The sequence below is a fragment of the Lontra canadensis genome, unplaced genomic scaffold (assembly GCF_010015895.1).
Source record: "Lontra canadensis isolate GAN:19392208 unplaced genomic scaffold, GSC_riverotter_1.0 scaffold25, whole genome shotgun sequence".
NCBI classification, from domain to species: domain Eukaryota; kingdom Metazoa; phylum Chordata; class Mammalia; order Carnivora; family Mustelidae; genus Lontra; species Lontra canadensis.
The window spans coordinates 21,310,987-21,336,830 of NW_022631019.1; the positions used below are offsets into that span (position 1 = coordinate 21,310,987).

At 49.0% G+C, this 25,844-nt stretch overlaps 1 protein-coding gene across 4 annotated transcripts in view; it reads right to left on the reverse strand.

The window, feature by feature from the left end:
• Positions 1-6,677: 6,677 nt before the first annotated feature.
• Positions 6,678-25,844, reverse strand: part of MECR (mitochondrial trans-2-enoyl-CoA reductase) — a 29,640-nt gene continuing 10,473 nt past the window's right edge. For 3 of the 4 annotated variants that reach the window (XM_032863978.1, XM_032863980.1, XM_032863981.1), the window contains 9 exons: positions 23,366-23,463; positions 22,777-22,908; positions 15,638-15,781; positions 12,945-13,047; positions 11,812-11,914; positions 10,832-10,905; positions 8,647-8,707; positions 8,420-8,492; positions 6,678-7,038 (listed from right to left, as the gene is read on the reverse strand). In XM_032863978.1, the coding sequence (XP_032719869.1) occupies positions 6,878-7,038; positions 8,420-8,492; positions 8,647-8,707; positions 10,832-10,905; positions 11,812-11,914; positions 12,945-13,047; positions 15,638-15,781; positions 22,777-22,908; positions 23,366-23,463 (949 nt within the window). In that variant the 3' untranslated portion in view covers positions 6,678-6,877. Of the gene's footprint in view, positions 7,039-8,419; positions 8,493-8,646; positions 8,708-10,831; positions 10,906-11,811; positions 11,915-12,944; positions 13,048-15,637; positions 15,782-22,776; positions 22,909-23,365; positions 23,464-25,369; positions 25,408-25,844 lie in introns of those variants that run through there. The other variant, XM_032863979.1, reaches the window with a different exon arrangement.

Consider the following 25,844-nt stretch of genomic DNA (forward strand, 5'->3'; position numbering starts at 1 on the left):
GGAGTGGGGGCGGGGTTTGCCCAGGGGCGCGCCGGCGTGGGGCGGGGCCAGGTGACCGACAGGCGGTGTTTGCGGCGCGGGGCAGTCTTTCCCCCCCTCCCCCTCTCCGCACGTCCTCTCGCGAGTTCGCTGTGTCTGGGCCTGCGCCGCATCCGCAGGCGGGAGGCTTCGCTCCTCCCCCCGGAAGTGCCGGCCACTGTCCCGGCCCAGCGAGCGTTTCTGCTTTTGTCCTTTGAACCGGGAGTGGTTTCGACTTCTGAGCAGCTTTGGAGTTAAGTCTGGCTTCTAATCGTCTTTGTATCCGTGACCTTGGACCTGTTATGCGCCACCTAAGCCCCATTTGTCTTCTCTGTATAAGGGGGATAGAAATTCCAACCTTCCAGAGCCGACTGGAGAATTATATATGAGAATAGATACGTCAAGCACTAGTACTGTTCCCAGCACATTGCAAGTGTCCAATAAATACCAATATTATTTTAAAAATAGGGCAGGTTGTTTCAATAGCAGTGTGGAAGGTGGGGAAGGCTGGAGTTTTGAAGCTAGATTAGGCTTGACACTGACTAAATTACTTGGCCAGTTTATTTTCTATTGTAAAATTAGAATGATTTATCCCATTTCAATGGACTAAATGGATAACTAAGTGGGGTAGTATATATGGAAGAATATACTGCCTGGAACAGTATCTGGACCGAAATAGGAACACAAATATTGGTATATATATATATATATATATATATATATATAGTTATTTCATTTAAAAAATATTTGAGATAAAGAGGAAGCACAGGGGGGGGCAGTGGAGGGAGGAAACAGTCTCCCCACTGAGCAGTGAGCCCAAGGCAGGGCTCTGTCCATGGCCCTGAGATCATGACCTAAGCAGAAGGCAGAGTCTTAACCGACTGAGCCACTCAGGTGCCCCTTAAAATTACATTTTGAAAGGATAATTCATTAACTGTTTCAAATGATACAGTGGAAAGTCTTCCCATCTCCATCCTCTGGCCATCTCATTTCCCTTCCCAGAGGCAAACAACATAATCAGTTTCTTAAATGCCCTTTGGGAGGTATTTTACACAAATAAAGCAATAGGGGTGTGCTATATGTACAGTTTTGTGCTTACTATTATTTTGAAAGTCATTCCATCAGTACAAAAGGAGCTTCCTCAGGATTATTTTTATGGCTTATGAAATGGCGTTATACACAGTAATTTATTTAATCAGTGCCCTACTGAAGGATATTGAGATAGGTTCAAACCATTTGTTATAACTGCTGCAATGAGTAACTTTGTATATATATATATGTAGTATCTATTCCTAGAAGATAGTTGGGGTAAAGGGTGTGGGCAAGTGTAGTTTGGATAGATATTGCTCAATTCTCCTCCATAAGTACCTGTTTCTCTATCTCATCATCAACACTGTGTTATCAAATTTTATGATCTTTGTCAATCTAATCGCTGAAAAATGCTATCTTGGGGTAGTTTAGTTTGTATTTATCTTGAGTGGAGTGAGCCTCAATTCATTTGTTTAAGAGACGCTTATACTTTCTGTGTCTGCTTATATCCTTTGTTTTTTGTTGTTGTTGCTGTTAATTTTTAAAAAGATTTATTTATTGAGAGCACGCATAAGGCAGGCATGGAGAGGGAGAGAGAATTCTCAAGCAGACTCTCCGCTGAGCCTGGGATTGATCCCAGGACCCTAAGCCGAAATCCAGAGTCAGCCACTCAACTTACTGAGTGACCCAGGAGCCACCCTCCCCCTTTTATAGATTTATTTGAGAGATAGAGGATGCAAAATCGATGGGGGGGTGGGGGCAGCGGGGGCAGAGGCAGAGAATCTCAAGCAGACTCCCCTCGGAGTTAGGAGCCCAATGTAGGGCTCAGCTCAGTCTCGCTACCTGAGATCACGACCTGAGCTGGAACCAAGAGTCAGATATTTAACTGACTGAGCCACCCAGCCTCCCCCTTTGCCCATTTTTTTACTGATTCATAGGAGCTCCCTATATATTAGCGAAATCAGTTGTTAGATGAGTAGTATTTTTTCCTAGTTTGTTGACTTTTGACTTTTCCCAGAATGTTTTCTGCTATGCAAAAACATAAGATATTTATGGGGTCAAATTTATCCACCCTTTATTTTTCTTTGATTCTGGATTTTGTGTTGTAGTTTTTCTCACTTTGAGATTTAAAAAGAAAAACACCTCCCATGGCTTATTCTGTTATTTTTAGGACTTACTTTTTTATATTGCAATCTTTGATCCATTTGGAATTTAGTAGTATGAGGATCATAATATTCTTAAGAACTGGTTCTAACCTTGGATGTCAGGTAGTCTGTGTCTATGTCACTTAGTCTGTGATCAGACTACATCTGTTATACAGATGGGAATGAAAGCCCCATACAGGGAAAATGCCTGTCTCTAAATCCTGCTCCTCCTCCAGAGTTTCCTAATTTAGGGAGTGGCACCTTCCATCCGGCAAAGTGCTGAAGTTCAACCTTCAACCGCCTCTAGTTGGTCCTTCCTTCTAAATGTTGCCGAATCCATCCACTTCACTCCCACTTCCTAAGCGAGTGCAGGTCTTGTCATATTGCTCATACATCAGGGCTTTTAGCTGTGCTTTTCCCTCTGTCTGTAATGATTGGCCCCTTCTCAGGCCTCAGACCTTCCTTGCCCTCCTTATCTCAAGTATCCTGTCAATATGGTATCACTGTATTTTTTCCTTCACAGCATCTACCACACTCTGTAATTGCCTTATTTCTTTTTGTTCATGGTCTTTCTCTTCTACTAGAATATAAGCTCCCTGGTATCAGGGGCTGTGTTTTTTGTCTCCTACTATATCCCTAACATCTATTAACAGTGCTTTTCACATAGTGGGTATTCAATATGTTTATTAAGTGAATAAACAAATGATCTCTTACCTGAATGACTTCAGTGGCCACCTGATTCTCTTTTTTCCTGCCTCCCCATGAGACACAGACTCAGGGAAATTTGAACTGTCTTCTGATTGACATGCTAATTATCATTGTACAAAATCAAGGAGTCCAGAGAAAAGAGGGAGCACAGGGCCAATTGTGGCCCCCCCCCCAAAAAAAAATCAGGATTGACTGGTATGGTGACCAGACAGGGTCAGGGGAGCTGGCTTCTGGTGCCTGATCTGCTGCCTGCTGTGTGACCTTGAGCAACTCACTTCGCCTCTCTTGGTGTCTTCTGTAAAATTATGGTATTAATTAAAATCTCAATGATACAAGGAAGTTGTAAAAATCAAATGGAGATACACGTAAAAAGGCTTATACACTGCAAAGTGTTGGGGCATAGGGAAAGCTTGTTTTTCTTTCAGGGAGTGTGAATGTCTCCTTACCTTTTAGGTCAGCTCTGCTGTCTTCCCAGGATTTTCCTGCCTGCAAATGCAGGCAGATGCCGTCCCAGGCCTGAGTCTGTCTTCTTTACCATTCCCAGCTGCTCTGGCTGGGCCCAGTGTCTTCCCCAGGGCAAGGTGCCTACCAACAAGTATGAGGCTGGTAGATGCAGCCAAGAGCTTCCAGGCACAAGGACAGGCCTGCCTGCTCCACACAGATGAATTCAAGAACCTTCTTCCGGGCCTCAAGTCTTTCCCTGAGGAAAGCAGGCTTATTTATCTCATCTCCCAAGACACAAAGCAGTCATCAATATTATGGCAGTGGCTGTAGGTAGTTGCAGGATGGAAGCTCCCAGAAGACACCAAGCAGGGAGCGCCAGAGTCATGAAGCCTCCGGGCATCAGGTGTGCCCCAGCTTTGGTTTAGGAGGTAATGCCTGTTCGTCTTCTTTCAGTCCCCTGGAGCCCTGGGTTCCTCCTCTAGCCATTTAAGAAGGATTTTACTTAGTGGGCCTGAAGAGCTGTCCCCACTCCATAGAGAAATTATTCGGCCTGAAAATGAAAAATAGCCTCCGTACTTGTGGAAAGTGTGCAAGAGATGATCCATCTGAAGTTTGATTCTTCCTACGGTCTTGTCACAGTTTCCTCTCTGTGCTGGCCTCTGAAATGCTGGTAATCCCCATGCTGGTCTTTGAAGTTTCAGGGGATTTTCCTTATTTGAAATTCAGAAGCCTGGGAGTTTCTGATGTTCTCTTCTGTTAGTGTCTCCCTTCTCCCAACTGTCCCCTAACCTGCTGCCTGAGGAACTTTTTTTTCCCCCCAAAGCAGAGTTCTCATTTCCTGCCTCAGAAATCTTTTGTTGCCTATGACCAATAGGATAAAGTTCAAATTCCTTAGTGGGGAATCATAAACTGCCACCATTCACTCTTTCAGCTTCAGCATGAATGATTTCAACATAAATTAAACCAGAGAATATGTATCAGTTATAATCAAGTTCAGAGAAAGCCCAAATACTAGGGACCTAAATAACACAGAAGCTTGTTTCTTATGTAAAACAAATCCTGAGGTGGCCAGTTAGGACTTCTGGGTACTGGGGACCCAGGCTTCTTGGATCTTGTCACTGACCCATTCTTAACATGGTCAAAGATGGTTGCGCAAAGTCCCGGAATCAGGCCTATGTCCCAGCCGGGAGGAAGGTAGAAAGGGAAGAAAAAGGTACAGGATGGAGGCCAGCTATATTTTAGAGGTTCTTAATAAATTGACACCTACCACTTCTGTTTGCATGACAAGTGACAGACCTGTCTGCTGCAAGGAAAGCAGGAAACCTGTTTATTCCAGCCACCATGTGCCGACCTAAAAGTTGTCAGCATTCTCAGGAAGAGAATGGATATTTGGGGGGAAATGAGAAGATTCTAACATAAACGTCCTGCTTCTATAACTTAGCTTAATCTGGTCCCTTGGTTTATGCTTGTCTCCTTTCCCTGCCTGAGAAAACTATAATCAGCCTTTAAAGCACAGCCCAAATGTCATCTCCAGACCCCTAGAGCTACATTCTCAGGACATTTTGCACATCCCTCCATGGGGTCTCTAACCACGATGTTAGGAATCTTCCTCCTTCCTGTCTACCTCCTCTGAGTCTGTACCAGGGGCTGCTCCCTTCCCATGGCTGCAGGCTCATCGGTCCCCCGAAGCCCAACATTGTGGACTCCCCCTGAAGAACTGAATCTGAACTGTTCACTCCTGTAAACTTTGGGCAGCCTCTCCCACCCTCTCAGGCTTTTTGCACTTGCCCATTTTGACCATCTACACAGTCAGCTGTCCCACTAAACTCAAGGATAGAGGACAGGGGACAGGAGAGACCTGGGCAGGTTGGGGCTGATCCTGAGCCTAGGTGCGCAAGGTAGCAACTCTTATCCAGAGGACACCTGCGGACCTTCCCCAACCCTGGGCTGAAGAGGAGTCCTTTTCTCCAGAGGACACAGAAGGTGCTCCCAAAGGCAAAAGCATTATGCTGGGGGCCTGTCTACGTGTCTGCGTGCAACTAAGCCTGAGCGCACTCTGGCCTTCGGAGCCAGTTTTCCCACAACACTCTGTTGCTGAAAATCCCTCTGTGCCTCCCCTGCTCTGGAGGGTAAGTGCTGACTTCTCGAACATTCTTGCTCTGACCTCTGCTCACAGGTCCCACCTTAGTCCTCACACTCTCCTGTCTCAGGGGGCAGAGCCAGGCTCCCAGCCCTCCAAAATCTCATATGTGCTCTTGGTTTCACTCGGTATGTTTTCCTGCTTGGCCTTTAAGATTTACTGTGGATGACACTTCCTCCATGAAGCCTTCCTTCAACCCTCAGGCAGAGCTGCTGTGTCCCCACTGCCCTCTGAATACCCGAGTCAGTGGCCTCATTATATCCTGGGAAGGTCTGTCTCCTGCTCTGGGCTAAGCAACTAGAGGGCCAGTCCCCTCTCCCCCACCACCAGCATCCCTAGCCTCAGGCACATACTAAGTATCCAGTAAATACATTCTGAAGTCTCTAGTTTTTTGCTCTGAATGAGTGGATCATAAGGCAAACATGGAAAGTTATATAATGTCAAACTCTTCTCTTCTGAATAAAGCTATTCATTTTCAGAGCCAACTTTCAAGCTTCAGGTCAGGAAGACTCCCCTGACCACAGGCCTAGGACAAGACCCTGATCAGTGATGGTCTCAGTGTTTCACGCACATGCTTAGCATTTGAATCCCCACAGTAGTTGTTGTAGGAATCTTAGTTTAATGCTGGGTTTCTCAGCCGCAGCATCAGGGACCTTCTGGGCTGGGTAATTCTCCGTTGGGGAAGGCTATTTTGTGCACCACAAAATGTTTGAGCAGCATCACTGACCTCTACCCTCTAGATGCCAATAACACCATCTCAGTGATGACTAAAAATGTCTCCAGACACTGTCAAACATCCCCTGGGGGTAAAATGACTGGGGCTGAGAAGCACTGGTGTAACAACCATCTCCCCAGTTAGAACAGGCATTCCGTAGCTTGGTCCGGCGACCTGAGTGCCCACCTCCTTGGCTCCTTAGCCTGACATTCTCTCTCCTGTGTAGCTGATCCTCCTCTTGCCCCAGACTGACGCCAAACATCACCCAGAGTGAGTCACATGTTCCTTTTTGCTCCTCTGCAGAGAGCCTGAGGGTGGAGACTGTGTCCTACTGGCTTTTGTACCTGCCAGTGCCCACCCTTGCTTTGTTTCCAGGTGGTCAGGAAATCATCGCTGGGGGACAAGTGGAGGACGGGCAAGGGGGCTTCTTAGCAGGTGCACAATGAGGGTCCTTCTTGACAGGGATGACTTCTATGGGTTTGTATGTGTTTGTTTTTCGGAAGTTCACTTTATTAGACACCCTGGGGCTGGCCCTGGGGCAAGCCTTGGCTGGCTGCACAACCCTCCCAGTTGGAAGAGAGGACGGCCTACAGAAGGCTGAGGGGGCCCTGACCGAGGCGCCAGAAACCAGTCCGGCTGATCCGTCTCCCCTCCCACCTCGCTCTGGCTCCTCTGTGATTAGCACATGGTGAGAATCTGCTTTGAAGACACGAAGGGCTGCATCGAGGCTTCCAAGGCACGCTGGTAGTCCTGTAGTGGGACCTCGGAGCAGGCAGGGGCTGTGAGCTGGCCTCGGCTGATGAGACCACACAGCGTGAGAATCAGCTCCTTGAACTGGGCTGTGGGAAGTTGAGGAAGTCAGATGGGGTGTGGTGGCAGGGCACAGCAAGACACACCATGGGCCACCTCCGGTGGCAGGAGCTGGCACTAAACTCCAGGAAAGCCTCAAGAGCCCAGGCTTGACCAAGGGTAGGGAGGTTGTGGAGGCAACCTGGTTCCTGGTGGGGTAGGACAGAGGAGCGTGGGGAATGGCCCCAGGAGCTGGTGGGCCGGCAGAGTGGTGGCAATGAGGGCTCTGACCCACAGAACCTGACTGGGGAGTAACCGAGAGTCCTGAATAGTGGGAGGGGCAGGAATACTGAGGCAGGGCAGCTAGAAGAGGCACAGGGAAGGGAGGTGGGTGGTTGAGGGCTGGCGGGGGCATGGGTGTGCCTGGCATGCCAGCTGATGTGGAACTGATGAGCTTTGCTCAGGGAAAGCAGCTTTCTCTGAGAGCCCAGGACTCCCTTAGAATCCCCCGAGTTGAGGTCCCCAGCATCCCCTCCCAGGGCCTGCACCCCTCTATGGTCCAGGAAGATGAGAAGTGAAGGCCTCAGCTGAGAAGTGGTTTTTCATAGACATCAATTCATGCAACATTCAAATCTAATCATGTCCCCTGTTGAGACTGCTTTGGTGGCTCTTCACTTGCCATTAAGATAGAGTCTGAGCTCCTTAGGAAGGGTTGTAAAGCTTCTCATAATCAGGTCACAACCTATCTGTCTAGGCCCCCACTCTCTATGATGGGCTTTTGCATAGGCTACTTTTCCGGCCTGAAACATGCCACTGATGCCACCACTTTCCTCCCCTTCACTTGGATGACTCCATGTGATTCTTCAGTCTCAGCGTTGGCAGGGGTGGGGTCACACTCTGGGCCACCAGTCCTCCAGGAGAGGAAGGCTGGTGGACTGGCTCAGGTTCTGGAGTCAAAGAGATGAGTTTACATTGTGGCTGTACCACTCCCTTCATGGGGAGACTGGGCAAGCTATCTAACCACTCTGAACCTCAGTTTCCTCCTCAAAGGCCAACAATATCTAGACAACTGTGATATTTCAACTGAGACAGAAGTCAAGTAACTTGTCCAGGTCCCACGGCTAGCCTGGGTAAGCCTATCCCCAGTGATGGCGGGAGTGGGATTTGAACCCAGGCAGACTGGCTCCAGAATTTGTTCGCTGTACATGGCTGTCTTCCCCAGGGGCAGCCGCTCAGGATGGGGACAGTGTGTGCCTTGCTCACTGCTGCCACCTATTGGCTGACTGCAGCTATGGCTAGAGGCTATTTTCCTTCAGCCTGCCTGGGCGCAGGGAGCCCATCACCTCTCCAGGCCTGAGGATGGCGGGTCACTTCTACAGCAAGCACTGCCCTCTTGTGTGGCCCCTGGTGATGGGGTCATCATCCACTCACCTGGACTGTGGTCCTTCTTCCACTGGGACAACCAAAAGCCTCGAAGTTTGAGATCCTTAAAAATGAGCTGGCTCTGTGGACACAAGAAGGACAAGCTGGGGCTCTGAGGGCCAGCGTTTCAGGCTCTGCTGGAGGTATAAACTCCCTCCAGGGACAAGGGCTTCTGTGGGTCTGGACAACTGTGGGGTCCAGGCCTGTGTCCACGTCTGCCTCCCCCACCAGCTTACCACAGAGGCTATGACAGGCTGCTTGGCCATTCCCCCGTAGGTCACCATGGTTCCCCCAGGCCTGAAGAGTCCAGAGAGAACAGAGTGGGTACGGGCAGAGACAGGGCCCTTCTCAAAGCTGCTAGAACACTTCTATTCCAACCCTGGTCCTTGAACCTTGGGAAGGTCCCAGAACCCTTGGGAAGGTTTCAGAAACTGTAGACGAGTTCCCACCCAGACCTAAGGAATCAGGAAGCAAGGATCCCTGTTCAAGCCAGGCGACAAACAACCCCACCAGGCGACATGGATGTTGAGCCAGAGCTGGGAACCCACTGATCTAACCACCTAGTCGTGCTTGGATGAATTGTTGCAGAGAAGTGTGCTCTGCGGAGAAAAGCCCAAGTTTAGTCCTGGCTCCCTTCCACTCCTCCATGTGCAGCCTTGGGCCATGCACAGACATCGGCACAGACCTCTGCTCGTCACCTGTCCACACTGACTCGAAGGAGCAGCGAGATGAGGTGGCCGTACATGTAAGGAATGGTGTCAGTGGGGCAGAGGACAGTGGGCGACTGGCCTCTCGCTGCAGGAGGGCCCTGGTCAGGACCTGCTGACACCCACACGCACCCCAGCAGTCAAAGGGGAGAGGCTCAAATAGTTTTTCAAAAACAAGTAAGCTAGGACTTCCTGTGCTCATCTTAACCTGTGCTCCCTCCCCACTCCCTGGTTCTTTTAGGAGTTTGTTGAGGACGGAGGACAATGGAAGGTGAGGGGGGCACTTTGCAAACTACAGAATGGAAGAAGCTGCTGTGTGAGGCAGGTGATTCTTTGTCCAGGAGGCTGGTGGGTAGTTTGGTCTTAAGTTCCCTTCAGCTGACACCTGTTCCAGAAAGTAGCTCCTGGGTGGGGATCACGTGCAACACCCCCCCCCCCCCGCCCCCGCCATGTTCACTGAGCGTTTTCTGGGTGTGGGGCACAGGTATGAGTATTTCCATGTGCACTGGCTCTGTGAAGACCCCCATAGCCCCAGGGGAGCACTGTTATCACTCTGGCTTTACAGTGAGAAAACTGAAGTTCCCCCCACCCCCGCCACCTGTGGAGCGATTTGTGCATCTTCTCGGTGTCCTTGGACTAACCTTCTGAGGCAGAAAGGGTTTATATTCACCACCCCCCCCAACCCCGGACTCGGGAGGAAGGGGTGTGTTCAGGAGTCACAGTAGCTTGGGATTAAGCCTGGCCCTCCCACTTCCCAGCCCTTGTGGGGAGGTAATTAACCTTTTGGGTCCTTGTGTAAATGGGATGGGAATAGTATCCCTCACTTGAGTGGTTGTTTGGGGCAAATCAAGCCCTCTGCACAGTCTGGTGCACAGGCAAATGCTCAGTGATGGCTCTCACAGCTCTCTGGCCACATGACGCATCTTCCCATCTAGCCTGTGAATTCTAGAGAGTTCCCTCAGTGTCTTAGCCATCTCTGTACCCCCTCGCTAGTGACTGCTAGCAAGTAGGTGTCCACTAATGTTGTTGAGGGGATTTCTGTTTTAGTTAGAAAGTATCCTTTCAGGCACTCCTCAGCTCAAGAAGTTCATGTTAACAGAAAAAACAAGGGAAGGACGTGCACTGTTAATATTGTCAACAAGGCTTATTCCCCCTTGATTGTGGGATGATAGGTAATTTTTGTGCTTAATTTTTCCTTTGTAATTTTTTTTTAAGATTTTATTTTTTAAGTAATCTCCACATGGGGCTTGAACTTACAACCCTGAGATCAAGAGTTGGATGCTCAACCAGCCAGGTGCCCCATCCTTTGTACCTTTACATGCTTTCAAAATGCTTTGTAAGAGCATACTTTTACTTCTAAAATGAGAATCTTAAATCTTAAAACTTAAAAAACTTAAAAAAGTTAACAAGCTAGGACTAAGTGACTTTTTAAGAGGCCCCTAGGTTATGAATCAGTAACCATTCCCCTCTCACAGAAAGCTTAGCCATCTTCCGGATCCTTTGGAGAAACAAAGTGGGCGGGTCTTTCGGTGATCTCTAACGTTGGAGGCTGAGAAAGGAAGTGCCTGGGTGACTAGGACAGGCCTGTGGTCCCAGTTTCCTGCTCAGGGTTATGCTGACTTGGCCTTGGCTGGCACTTGGTCACTTGACTGTCCTCCCAGCTAAAGGCATGGAGAGCGCCGGCCAACCAGACCTGTAGGGTTGAGGGACTTACGCTAAGTGTCGCAGCAGTTCTGTGGAGCTTTTCCCGCCAACACAGTTGAGAGCAAGCCGCGGCGGGGGCATGTCCTGGAAAATAAGGAACCTGCAGTGAGGGAGCAGCTCTGTACATGTGGGGTTGGAAGCTGGCTACCAACAGCACCCCCCACCCCCGGCCACATGTCAGAGGGAGGGAGTGAGGAAAATGGGATGTCTGTACCTTCAAACTGGGCCCAAGGAGGACCTTTGCTTTATCAACTTAATCCTGTTATCTGTTTTGGAATTTCGTCCAAAACTCATCTCTGGGAAAGAACAGATGGAGGGTGTCTAAATTCCTTTTTGAAGGACTTCAGGTCCCCCGAGTGTGCGTCTTCTCCCAGTGTGCACTTACAACTCATTTCATGTTGGAAGTGTTGATCTCGGGCTTTAGAAACCTTATGAGGCATGTGTTCTCGAGAGAGTGTGTTTGGTCACTCCAGCGTTCAGAGGGAGGAGGCTGAGATACAGTCCCATCACTTACTGGGTGTGCTGGGGGATGGAGGTTCAGGAAGGTTAACAAGCTGTGAGTTTGGAGAGCCCTGACCTTACCACCTGTAACTGTCTGTCCTTGGTGCCCATTGATCTCTTTTGAGTCTTGGTTTTCTCACCTAGAAATGCTTTCCTTTCTCTTCCTGCCCTGTGCCTCAGGTTCCCCACGTCCTCCCCCAGCTCGAGATTCACGCTGGTTGTGAGGGCTGAGGGGATGCGCTACAAATATTCAAACCTACACACCATCCAGGGTTTCTTGAACTTTGTCTCTCCTGCCTCCCTCACAGCACCAGGAGCCCTTAATGAGTGCTGTCCCCTGGCTGAGGGAATGGGCTTTCCCCTTCCACAAAGAGACAAAGGGAGAATTTGGAGAGGAGCAACGGGGCCATTCCCAGCCTTTCTAGCAGGTCTGTTTTCCCCAGGGAGATGAGCATGGAATGAAGGCACAATGCCCCTCATCCTAGGTACCTTAAAGAAGTTTTTCATCTCAGGCTTCCTTAGCTCCTCTTCTGTGAGAACGTGCTCGGCCCCCAGACTCTTCAGTCTGTCAGTCAGCTTTTGGAAGTCAGGTCTGGAAACCAAACACAATCCATGGCCCTTGGTTACACCTGCTGGCTTTCTTTACCCTAGGCTTGTTCTCACGGTTTCTTTGTGGGAAGCTGGGGCTGAGTGTAAGCCAGGCCTTCTGTAGGGACTGGCTACCTGATTTCATCACACCCCGACACCTCCATGCCTCGGTACCCTCACTGGTATTTCGGGGTGATTCCTACAGCCCTTGACAGCTCAAAGGTGTGAGAAACCATCTGGCCCAGGGAGAAGTCATTTCACGTCCTGACTTTGTCTACCGAAACAACAAACTTCATTTCCCTTCCCCCATGCTTTTCAAGGGGGCTCTTCAGTTGTTGTGCAAACACACTCTAGCCCAGGAGTGGCTCTGGACCTCTTTGGCCAAGGCAAACAGTAGTTTTTGTTAACACAAGTGAGGGGACAGGGAGGGGAAGTGAGTATCAGTTCTCCTCCTAAGACTGGACTTCCAGGAGACAGCGAGGCTTAAGACAACTGGATGCTATGGTGGAAAGAGCTCGAGCCAGGGAGCTAACAACCGTCTGTTACCGACTTGCTATGTCTTCCTTTCTCTGAAACTTGCTCCTCACCATAAAACAGAGATGACAGTCCTGTCCCATCTCCTTCACATCCCTGGTTAGAGCAGTTCAAAGTGCCACACAGATGCAAGGGGAGAAAGGGCCCTGGGTTAGTTCACAGTAGCAAGAACACAGTTTCAGGGATTCCCAAATAAGAACTGTGGGTTTGAGACCGTGGGTTATCTCAAGAGTCTCAAAAAGTCTTCGGCAAGGGTGGGCTCCACCTCCTTCCCACTCTCCCTTTATATTTAGGACGTGGCTCATCCGACAGCCAGAGGCCCCCTGGGCCTCCTTTCCCATGGCTGACCTGTCAGCAGTCCGTGTCCGCTGCAGAGGAGGACTGCTTATGCACGGGTGCCCTCTGGTGGAGACAGGGGCACCTGCAGGAATGCGGGGCAGGGTGGGAGTTTGGGAGGAAGGGCCAAGTCCCTTGCCCTGGGATCAGGTCTCCCCACACACCTGTCTCGGACCACATTGATGGTCCTCAGGCCCAGGGCTGCAGCGATCTGGATGACTGCTTGCCCCACTCCACTGTTGGATGCATTCTGGATGACACAGTCTCCTGTGGGGCCAGGAAGAGACCCAAGTCAAGCCCCAGAGACCTGTAACTGGTCAAGGGTTTCCTGCCTGGGATCCTATTGTAGGGCAAGAGAGGGGAGTCTTCAGGCTGGAAATGACCCAGGACCTGGCTGCTGAACCTCCTCAGACCTTGGAGTGTTGCTTACTCTTCTCCCAATGCCCCCCAAAATTCCACAACACCCATGGTGCCTCCCAGGACTTGGCAACTCGGGAGCCCACGCTGTACATAATTTAGACCCCACTGTGTAAATGACTTCATGTCGTTCATCAGCCTTCTGGTTTTTATATCCTCAAATCTCTGCTTAGGTTATTTCTATGGTTTGCAATGCTTCCTTCTTTCTCTTCCTTCATTTTGAAATCCCACGTACCCTTTGAAGCGCAGCTCAGGTGTGGCTTCCTTCCCATCTTCCCTGTGTGTGTTTCCCCAGTGCTCCGCAGGTGGTGTGCCCTATCTCATACTTGGTTGTGGATAGGTCCGTTTCTGGCAAGAGCCTGCGGCCTGCAGCTTCCTGAGGGCACGGCCACACTTTATTTCCCCTTTGTGCTGCTAAGTACAGGCACACTGCCTTGAAATGGTTTTAGAGCTGTGCTGGAAAAACCTGCAGCCCCAGAAACGGGGTCCTACAGGTCGTCTGTGGTCAAAGGCCAGGCCTGGCTTTGGAATTTGCCAATGGGGGAGGCAGTGAAAACGTGGGTTCTGACGTGACATGGACCCTGGTGTGACTCCCAGCTCCCTCACTGACTATAACTGACTGAAACATGGGACAGGTCATGACCTCAATTTACTCCCCATAAGACAGGAGTCCTGGGAACACCAATCGGGATGCTCTTTATTAGTCAGATGCCAATGTGTCCAGGAAGGTGCTCTGTTATCCCAGAAATGTTATCTGAAATGCAGGGATCTGGGGCTACAGACAGGGGAGTTCCTGGAAGAAGAATGCCCATTCTCTGTAGCCCGGAGTCAGCATATGCATTGTCACCCATTAGTGGGTTATAAAATCAACCTAGTGGGCTGCCAGTAGCATTTTTTTTGGTTAAAATTCCAGATTACAGAATTGAGTAGAGCGCACCACACAGAAGGGTAAATATTGCTCCATGAAACTGTGGGAACCAAAGTACATACTCACCTGTATCCTTGTACTAGATTACAAGGTAAGCTGTAATTCTCACTACGGCTCAGCAGGACAACTTAGACTAACACTGATCTAGCCCAGGCCACACCTGTCCAGAGGCAGGCAAGTGGAGGGATGCACCATGGGCCCCTGAGGTGGGGTCAGATGGCCCTGATGCCTAGCTGCAGCCCAAATAAGAGGTGGCCTGAGGGGAGGAGATGCAGGCGATCAAAACGTCTCTTGCACCAGGACTTGGGCAAAGGTCCCTAGTCACCTGCTGGCTTTTTCCACCAAAGGCTCCAAGGACCGCTCTGGCACAGCTGTGAGGACCTGCATTTCTCTTGGCGGGAAGCCGGGACTGGTTTTTAGCCTCAAGCAGCGGAGGCTACCTAAGCCTATCATGCACCAGCATCTCTGCTTCGGGTTCGACATGCACATGGCAGAGCTAGACTAGGCCATTTCTCTAGCCCCTGGACATGCAGAGTGTGCAGGGTGACCCTCCAACAATGGGGGTGAGCCCAGCCTGTCAATGGGAGGTTAACTGTGAGGTGGGTTCCATGAGGGCCTTGGGAGGTCCCCTCTCAGCAAGACTGAGCTCTGCTTGCCCACAGCAGTAAGCGGCCTTCCCTGGCTTTTCCTCCTTCCGTCTGGCTTGCCCCATCTCCTCACTCCTGCTTCCTGGGATCACCTTCCCTGCCAACCATCCACCCTCCATCCTTGTCTCAGGCTCTGCTTTTAGGGAACCCCGAACAGAACACCTGGCTTTGTCACCTCCTTGCCGAGTGAACTCACATAGCAGTTTCCTTCTCTGGACCTCAGTTTCCTCACTTCTGAACAGGAAGAATAATCAAGTAGAGGAGTTACTGTGCTGTGTGCATTGTCTCCGTTAACCCTCACAAAACCTTCCTCTCCATGTTACGGGTGACACATCTGATGATCTGAGAGGTCAGTTCACTGTGAGAGGGGAAGCTTGGGTTCAGACCCAGGTTTTCTGCCCGGGGCCTGGGCTTTCCACCACTGACACCAGCCTCACCGCACTGCTTTGAAGGTTTAATGCACGTAAAGGTCTCTTATGTGAACTGGAAAGTGTCCTATGAATGCTGAGTGAATTACTGGGTTCAGCATTTTACTGAAAACACAGGCACTGTGTCTATCTTGTCTGGCTTTGTATCCCAGAGCTTAGCACAGCTCCACGTTTTTGCTGAATGACAGAATTCCATCCCAAGCGCTAGGGAATGTGGCCCTTCAGCGGTTATCTGGAGTGTTCTCCTCATGAGGTTTCAGCATGTTTTCTAGGATCCAAGCTAACAAAGCAAAAGCAACAATCACACACTCACCCAGGGTAGGGGCCCATCTTCATCTCAGGGCCTTACTAGTAAGTTCCCATGGTCTTGGGGTCAGGATTTGGGTCTCATCCCAGGCTGGGATCCTCGCCTGCTCCCAGCACCTGTGGGTTCCTACCTGGCTGCAGCTGCTCAAAGTCCATCAACATCCTGTAGGCCGTGCAGGGATTGACACTCAGGGTGGCGGCACTCTGAAGAGGGAGGTCACTTGGAATGCTGATCACTGCTTCCTCACTGAACACAGCCTCCGTCTGCCAGGTTCCTGAGTCAGGGGATGAGTTCGGGCTAGTGAGATAGGACCCCTCTCCACACCGGGCCCCAAGTCACCCTCCTCAGTAAACGGGCACCTAAGATATCAGATTTCAAGCACCACTTAGAGAAAAAAGAAGATCTTGGGGCGCCTGGGTGGCTCAGTTGGTTAAAGCCTCTGCCTTCGGCTCAGGTCATGATTCCAGTGTCCTGGGATTGAGCCCCACATCGGGCTCTCTGCTGGACGGGGAGCCTGCTTCCCCTCCTCTCTCTGCCTGCCTCTCTGCCTTCTTGTGATCTCTCTCTGTGTCAAAAAAAAAAAAAAAAAAAAAAAAGATCTTGAAATCCTTTGAATCTCTGTAAGTCCTCAGGATAGTTATATAAGGTAGATTCTGTTATTCTCACATTAATTACCTCGACGTAGCTCATGTCACCCAGCAGGTGGCTAAGGATCCGAAACTCCTGGACTCTGAGAAACAGCATGACATGGGCAAGGGAAGCTGTGAAGCCCCCATTTTCCTACTCAGTCCTCCTTTTCCTCATTGAGGGCAGGCTGACTTGGGTGGTATTATGGAAAAAAGCATGAAAGTATAAGTCAAAGGCCTGGGTTTGGGACCTGGTTTTGCTGGTCTGCTAGTTGAGCAAATTCCTAAGTCCCTGAGTTTTGTTTACCCTAATATGTAAATGACACTGGCAAGAAGAGCCTGACTGGCCTCCCCCAAGAGCTGCTGCACAAATCAAATGACTGAAAGAAAATGACAAATGTAAACTCGAGAGAAATGGTCTTTAACCTCCAGCCCACATTCCAGTTGCAGACAAAAGAATCATAAAACATCAGTGTTGAGGAGGCCCAGAGAGCATCACGTTTAACCTCCTCATTCAACAGGGCGAGAAACTGAGAAAGTGACTTGCCCAAAGTCGCCTGGCCAATCTGGGCTGCCCCTTCCACCTGCGGATACTTAGTGTGGACCTACTGTGAGCCAGGTGCTTGAACAGCACAGACACATTCCGGCCTTTCACAGAGTTTTAGTACAGCGGAGAACATACAAAACCAGTCAAGCAGATACAGTAACTTCAAATTATAGAGGCAGAAGGTAACACTGGGGAGAATTATTTGAGATGGGGATTGGGGACAGCTTTTCTGAGGAGGTGCAGGCTAACAGTTAAAGTATACAGATACCAGCCACTCAAAGAGTACATCCAGAACATTCTAGGGAAAGGAAAAAGCATATGCAGAGGCTCTGGGGCAGGACAGACAGAAGATGGACCTGGGAGGATATACTCTACAGGGCAGAGGGTGATGGGAAAACAGGCTTGGGCCTTGGCTGAAGTGGCTTGGGCTAGAGGAACGGTCACCCAGACTTTCACGATCCTGACTTGGAGTAACCCTGAGTTACGGTGTCACTCAGTACATTCGCATATATAAACAGGTACGCATACATATAACAGAAACCAAAGTTTCACAGAATGTATTTATCCTACTATGTTTGATATATGATACTATTCTGACCGATTTTAGAAAAAAAAAAAAAAAGTGCTGTTGGCAACCCCCTACATCGATTTTGCTAATGGGTTACAACCTACCGTCTGACAGATGCTCACCCACGCAGGTGGGATCTTGTATAAAGCAGAGGTGAGGAGGACAGACTTACAGTCAGACAGACACAGATTCAAGCCTTGGCTCCACCACACACTCACTAAATCATCTAAGAGAAACTCCTTGGAGCCTTCTTGGCTCAGTGTCTGGCTCTGTGGGTCTCAGGGGTCCTTGGCCTATGCCTCCAAAGCTCTGGAGGGTGTGAACCCACCCAGTTGCTGGGATTTGAATAGTACCCTGGCACCAATGGTCAGGTATGGAGAGGGGGAACCGCTGAGGTGACTAGTAATTGTGCTGTAGGAGGAGGGAAACAATGTGGGCTTCAGGGACCAGGTATGGAGACAGGAGGCAGGAATACACTTTGTTAAGGGCTATGTCAGAGTACATCTGTGGCTGAGGGGACAAGACACTGGAAAAGTGAAGGGTTCTTTTGGAATCTAGGAGGTACCTGGGCATTCTCTGGGCTCTACCCAGGCTGGTTTTCAAATCTTCATTGCCAGCTTCATAACCATGGCCCCCATTCATCTTAGCCAACATGTACTGTATCTACTCTGCGCCAGATGCTTACTGTAGGGCCTCCTGTGCATGAAATCAGGGATGTTTTCCAATCCCTCTTGATGGTTCCACAATGGAAATCCACCCTTTGACACGAATTTCTGGGGCTTGGCCATCCTTAATCCTCTTCTCAAGAGAACCTGGGTGGGATGGGGGCAGCGCTCATGGTCAGCCCCACAGGCTTTTAGGGTTTTATTTATTTTTTAAAAGATTTTATTCATTTGATAGAGCACACGAATGGTGGGAAGGGGCCAAGGGAGAAGCAGGCTCCCCACAGCAAGGAGCCTGATGCAGGGCCTGATCCCAGTGGGATCATGACCTGAGCGAAGGCAGACACTTCACTGATGGAGCCATGAAACCCTTAGACCCTGGAGTGGGGGACCTGTTTTAAAATTCTAGCTCTGCCATTCATGATTTGTGTGACTTAGAATTATCACTGCACCTTTTTTGACACTCATGTCATAGTGTGAAGATTAAATGCAATGACATTTGTACAGATGATTGTTGTGCCTAGTATATAGATGTGGAATATCCCTTGGTTTCCTTCTGATCCTAAGTTCCATGTCCTAGTTCTCAGGACTCCCGTTCCTCACTCCTGTGCAACTGGCCCTTAACCATCTCTACCACCTAATGCAGGGGTTGGCAAACCACCACCATGGGCCAAACCTGGTTCACCACCGATTTTTTGTAAACCAAGTTTTATCGGAACACAGTCATGCTCACTTCTTAGGTACTGTCCGTGGCTGTTTATGAAGGTAAAGCTGAGTAGAGGCGGTGTGGCCTGCAAACCCTATAATATGTACAACTGGCCCTTTAAAAAAAGTTTGCTGACCCTGATCTAATACGTACAGAAATTTGTCAAAATTATTGTGTGTCTTCCCTCAGTTGAGATGCACAAATGAGTTGGGAGATGCCAGGCAACGACTGTTAGCTGCATTGTAGAGATAAGGACACTTGAGGCTCAAAGTAGCTGTGGCTTCAACAAGGTCACCCACGGGGTGGAACAAGATTCCTGGGCCGCTGCTCCTGCTCCTGCCCCATGCTGCTCTGGGAGGGCTTTGAGCGTTTCCAATGAGGACGTCAGTCCTCGAGTTCTCTGGCCTGGTCTCCCTGGGGACTGCCTGTGTGTGGGGAAACACTGGCTATGGGCACAGCTCAGTACCTACAGGAAGGATGGCCAAGGTTTGGCCAGTTGAGGACTGCGCTGTTCAATGACTGTCACTCTTACTAAGCTGCAGCCTTCACCAGAAGGAAGACCACATCTGTTCACTGCCATCTGTCAGAGCCCCGCATGCAGCAGAGGCTCACGAAATGCTTGCCGACTAAATGGAGTTGATTATAGTCCCGACCATTATAAAATCCTCATGCTCTTTGACCTGCACCTGGGGGGAAAGACTGACCTTTTGTCCAGGAAGAACTCCCTGTTCTGGCTGATACCTGCCTCTGCCACCTGTGCAATGACCCGCACCCCTGGCAGACGCCCCTCATTCTTCTCTCCAAATCTAGTGACCTGTCTCCTCAGGCCCTATGGCACTGTTTTGTTCAGACCCTTCTCAGGTGAAGCCTGAACCGCGCAGCCACCTCCTTACTGGCTTCCTGCTTCCACCCTCTGCCTTTCCAGAGCATTCTCTGCACTGCCCACATCTGGTCACTCACGCTTCTGAACTCTTCCTCTGGGTCTTGTGAGCCTCCATGACTGGGGCCCAGCCTAACTCTACGGCCTCATCTGTTGTCTCCCTCAGGCGGGCAGGGACCAAGCCACACCCCTGCAGTTCTGACAGTGCCATGCTTTCTCCCACCAACCGCCGCACCTTTGCACATGCTGCCCTCCCTGCCTGGAAGCCCTTCCTCACCTAGCCCATGGGCTGTGCTTCTACTCAGTCTTCCCAGACTGAGTTCAACAGCACTTCTTTGCACAGCTTCTCCTCAAGCTTCCCGAGATGGGAGGGACTCTTGCCTTTGTGCCCACCCTCTCTTTACAGTGCTTACTACATTGTACTGTGTTAAGGGTTGTTTTCTCTGTTCCTGGGTTCCCCAGCCCCAGCCCAGAACACTTTGAGGGCAGAGACTGTGTCTGACAGGGGCTGGCACAAAGCACCACTTCCTCCTGATACAGAGAATCCTGCAGCTCTCTGCTCAGAAGGCCAGGTTCTTTCACTGCCAGGTGGGGCTGCAGGAGAGAGTGGAGCCATTCTTGGGAGTTCTTCTTTTCTTCTGTGGGGGAGGGGGAAAGGGAGAGAGAGAATCCCAAGCAGGCTCCACGCCCAGCACGAAGCCCAACACAGGGCCCCACCTCACCACCCTGAGATCATGACCTGAGCTGAAATCAAGAGTTGGATGCTTAAGTGACTGGGCCACCCAGGTGCCCTTCTTGGCAGCTTTTCTGATCTCAGAGAAGAAAAGAGCTTCTGGTTTTACTGTTTTTTTTTTTTTTTTTTTTCTTTCCTGCCTGGTGCCTTTTTCTTTCTAGAACTGTTCCTTCTTAACATCTGAGGCTCCATCCTCTGAACCACAGGGGTGGGGAGTGACCCAACTACCGCAATTGGGAGTGACCCAACCCCACACCCCTGGTGGTTTTAGGCCAAAGCATCTTTACCACAGGCATTTTTGCCATATAATTCATTAGCCATAAGGCAATTTTCTCATAAAAAGTTAAACAAAATAACTGGCTGACTGTTTGGTTTGACAGTTTGCTGGTTTCATCTACTAGTTGACGGTCTGGTTTCATCTCTCCATTGACACAGTCCTTCTGTTTTGTACTGTTTAAACCTTAGCCCTCATAATGGTCTATACAGTAGCACAGAGTTTTGAGCCCACATTTCCCAGAGAGCTTTGGAACATCTATCAATAGAAATGTGACAATATGCCAAAAGCAGACAACAGTGCAAAAGGCTTTCACAACACAATACAAAGGCAGCTACAAATGTGCATCCTAGTATTTTGGAAACTGATAGTTCTCTTAATCAAGGAAAAAATTTTAGCCAAAAAAATAATTAATAAATAAAAATTTTAAAAAGCATGATACCAATTCAGGAGATGAATCAACAAGCACAAAAAATTGTATACTAGGAATAAAAGACTTTGAAGACAAGCGCTTAGGAACATTCTGTAGATCACGAAATAAAATCAGTATTTGTGTAGTATTGCTATGCAACTACACTAAACATTTTGAATGTATTCTAACATTTTATACTTTGCAATAAAGTCTTTTCAATTTTGTTCCTCATTTTTCATGTTTCATGATGTCCTTTTTAATTGAAAGTTCCACTTTTATTTTTCATGATTTTATCTTTTATAGCAAAGTTGCCTGATGGCCAATTCATTATGCCATGAAAATGCTGGCAGTAAAGATGCTTGCCACGACAGTGCTAGATATGACGGGGCTCAGGAATGAGCAAGGACCAGGCAGGGCCGGTCAGAGTCCTGTTAGCAGATGGATATGGCCGTGCTGGACAGACTGTGTTCATTTGTTTGTTCTTAGGATGAAGCAAACCTTGGATGCTGGTGGCCACCTATAAAAGGTCAGTCTGAATCTCAGCTCCATCACTTAATAGCTGGGTGACCTTGGGCAAGTTGCTTAATATCTTACATTTGTCTCATATCTACCTTCTGTTGTGGGAATAGTTGAGTGATACATACAAAGTGTTTAGAACAGTGCCTGGTGCAAAGGGAGTGGACAATAACTATTCATTGATGTTATTACATCACTGTGTGGGAGAGATTCCATCTGAAAACTAGTGAGAACAAGAGAATGAGCTCTGTATCACTGGGGTTCCTGGATCCAGCAGTCCCTGAAGCCTTCCATCTCTTGTTCTTCCCAGTTCCAGGAACGGAATAACTTCTTTTTTCTAACTTCTCCTTTTTATATAAATCAAGTTTACGTCAACTCTCTAAGTGATAGCCCAAAGAATCCTAATACTGCAGTGTAGCAGGAAAAGCAGTGGTGACAAGATTTTTGGTGGGCTCTCTTTCAGTTTGCTGTTTCAGTTTGAGTTTCAGTCCTTTAGATGTCCAAAAGGGTGGATATCGTCTTCCCTGCTTCCCTCTCGTGGTTGCTGTCAGGATACTCTGTATAACGTTTGTGCCTCAACAACTGAAGCACTAAAGAACAAAACTCACCAATGACTCCTTACTACGTATCAAAGAGAACCCTAACTCCTTTGCTTGGCTTCTGCAGGGCTCCCCCATGTGGCCCCACTACCTTTGTAACCATCATTTAAGCATCTTCTCATGTGCAAATCCTCTGCTGAGGCTACACTGGATTTCTCAACATTTCCCACACTCACCTTTGTGTCTTTGCTCATTTCGTTTCCTCCAAATGCAATAATTTCTGGCTCATCTCCATCTAACAATCCATCTATCAAAGGTGCATTCCAAAGAGGCCTCCTCCACAGAGCCCTCATCCTTTAAGACTCTCTCTCTCACATCTGCATTCACCCACAGAGGAGCCAGAAGTGCCCTCTGCTTCCTGTGAACTTGTAATACACCCTTTATTGAGGTTACTAGTTTGGAGATTTCTTCAATTAGATTTTAACCTTCTTGAGGGCAGGGGCTGTCTTATTTGGGTTTCCCACTGTATCTTACAGCAGGGATTTAGGGATGTAGGAATTCAGAGAATCACAGATCTCATCCACATAGGCCCACAGAGATGAGAGAGCAGGTCCACTACCTCCAGAGTGGAAGAAACACAATTTCCGCTCTCCTGTTCTGCTCCCACTGCAACTGGTGGTGGGTATATGAACTCAATAATAAACTCTGCATTGCTTAGTCACACTGAGCCAATGAGCAAACATTTCCAGTGTGGGTGAAATACAATCTGGAACAAAGAGAGGCTGCAGACACCTGGAGAAACTCACCCAAACCGGCATTGGCTGGAATCACCCAGTCTCCTGGCTTCACCCCAGTCACACTGCCGCCCACTGCTACCACCTGTCCAACGCCTTCGTTCCCTCCAACGGCAGGGAGCTTGGGAAGGAGGCCATAATTTCCTAAGGGAGAAGAGCACAGAGGGCCACCCTGTGAGGTCTGGGCAGTGAAAGAGCATGAACATTGGAGTCGGATCTAAGCCTGATCTGGGCTCTGCCTTTGACCTGCTGTGTAACTAACCAGACTCTCTGAACCTTAGCTTCTTCATCTGTAAAGGGGATAATATTTTTTTAGCGTTCATGGTTATTATGGGGATTAGATAATGTGTGAAACGAGCCCAGCGTATCACAGGCACTCCCAGTGGTTGGTTTACTCCCCACTGAAATCTTTCTGACTCTCGAAAAGCCTCACATTCTAGAGAGGGGAGGCCAGAGAGGGCTGGTAGTCTGCAGATGGCTCATCTGGAGAGCAGCTGCTGCTAATCACAGGGATTTCACACCCACACCTGAGGAAGGATGAAAACGAGGTGGCGGCTAAGCAAAAAAGCCAATTAACATAAGCCACAGAAACCAAGGTTACCTTGGATCATATTTATGTCAGATGGATTGATAGGGGCTGCCAGCATCTTCACATGGACGTCTGATCCGCCCACAGCAGCTAGCTCCAGGTTCTTCAGCCTAAGCACAAAGCCAAAGAGAGATGTTAGTGTCACCCAGCCTAGACAGGGCATCTTTTGCTCAAATCATCTCCCCAAAGTAGGTCAGGCAGCAACATTTTTGAGCCGCCATCGTGTGCCCAGGAATCAGGGTTGTTAGAAGAGAGAAAGGTGCTGTAGGGCACTAGCACAGGCTATGGGTTAACTCTCTCATTAACTGCGTGTGGAAAATCTCTAGTGCCCTTGCCATCCCCCTGCCCCCTCGAAGACTGAAACTAGTAAACCTTCTGCTGGCCTGGATTCGCCTTGTGTTTTCCAAAACTTGCTGATCACAGTCACCTGCTGTGTTGACTAATGCAGATGCTCAGGCCCCAGCTCTGACCTACTGAACCAGAATCTCAAGATACGGGGCAGCCCAAGTAGCTCTTACGTCCCAGTTATGGCGACATAACTGGGACACCCTGGGCTAGCTTATTTGTTCTCCGCTTTTTAATTTTATTTACCTGTTAGTTACGGAGCAGGTGAGGGAAAGAGATGCCCTATGTAGTTCAGAAAGAACTCCCTAGGTGACTCTGATTTGCTGTCCCTTCTGGGTGAGAATGCTGGTCTGTCAGAAGAGATGCCGGGTGGACTGTTGAGTCTTAGGCGTGAAGCCAGCCCTACCACATGATGGCTGTGTTGCCCCCAGCAAGTTTCTTCCCAGTTCTAGGCCTCTTTCTCCATTTGTTAAATGGCGAGCGGTGGTGGTCTTTTGAACTTGCTTACTGCCAAGAGCCTCTCCCATTTCAGATGGGATTTCTATGTGGTAAGGCTCTGCTCATAGTGGGCCCTAGACACTGTGGGGCCCATGTCTTCATGCACTAGAACTTTGGTTAATGGGTTAAACCTGCTGAAGGGCTTTTGGGGAAGCCCTGGTGACAAGGTCCATGGGGTGGGGTTTTTTTTTTTTTTTCTTTTTAAATAAAAGGAGACCTTCCAAACAGAAAGTACTGATTGGTATCATAGACCAGCGGTCCTCGTGACTTTTTAATTACCAGAGACTCTTTTTCTGTCTTTCTCCACATCAAGACTTCATGTTTGCAGTGTTTCCCTGTGCCCAAATGTACTTGTTCAGTAATAACTCTCCTGATTTTTAGTTACCAAAGGTGTGTATATATATATGTGTGTGTGTATATATATATATACACACACACATATATATATATGCCACACAGAGGTTCTAGCATCAGGCCACAGTGTCAGTGAACTACAGCAGATGTAATTCTACCCACTTCCGGCAGAAATCTGACCTTTTAATTATACCTGAGGCTCCATTTGGGGTAGAAGTGTGATTTTCAAGAAATGTCTTATACTAACAGTGGTAACAATGGTGGCAGGTGTTTACAGGGTATTGGTCTTGTGCTAAGGGGCTTTAAATACATGCTCTAAGCTGTAACTCTCTTGTGAGGAGAGTACTGATATTGCCATTCTGTCAAGTAGGAAACAGAGGCTCCTCAAGATTATGAAACTTGCACAGGGTAAGATCACTAACTGGTCAGTGGCAGGGCTTCCCTGCTTTCCCAGTCGGCACTCTGATTTACCGTGCCCTGCACGAGCATCCTGAAGTTAGTCTGGGCATTCCCCTGACTGCCTCCAAGAATCTCTGGGGCCCTCAGAGCCCCAGTCTGGGAATCCCTGTACTGGATCATGACCAAAGTAAGGGAGGCCATGCCTCACCACACCTGAGAAACAGCTGTGAAAAACTGAAATAGAGACGCTCTGTACAGAAAATAGTTAACTCGGAAGGAGATATGACCAAGGCAGACAGAATAAAGAAAGGGCCCTTCTTGTTTAGGTAGCTATTAAGGAATACATGTATTTACACACAGCTGGAGGAGGGGATTCCTTGTAATACCAATAACCATAATAACTACTGTTTGAGTGCTTACCACTGAGGCACTCTGCTGAAGTGCCTTCCATGCCAGCTTTCTGCCATTATTCTGATTTTATGGCTGAGCAACAAAGGCACAAAAGAGGTAAATAATTTGTTGAAGGCCACCAGAAGTAGTAAGTGGCTGGTCTGATTTGAACCTGCCCGTCTGATGCCAGAGAAGCCAGCGGGCAAGGGGCTAAGCGGACCAAGCAGAAGGTGGCAAGCTGAGCACCAGCCTGGAGTGGTGTGCGGGTGTGAACCTCGCTGGACCTGCCTGGGGAGCTGGGGAGGGGTTAGCAGCCCCCCAGTCTCCCCACAGGTGGGGCAGGGAGCCATCAGCCCGACAGTGAGGTCACTCTGTGAACGCGTCTAGATCAAATGGATTGTAGACTAGCTGCCCCTTTCTATTATCTGTACTGCTTTTCTCTGATATTTTGACAAAGAATCAATTTTTCTACAAGCCTACACAGTCCATGTGCTCAAGCTACTTA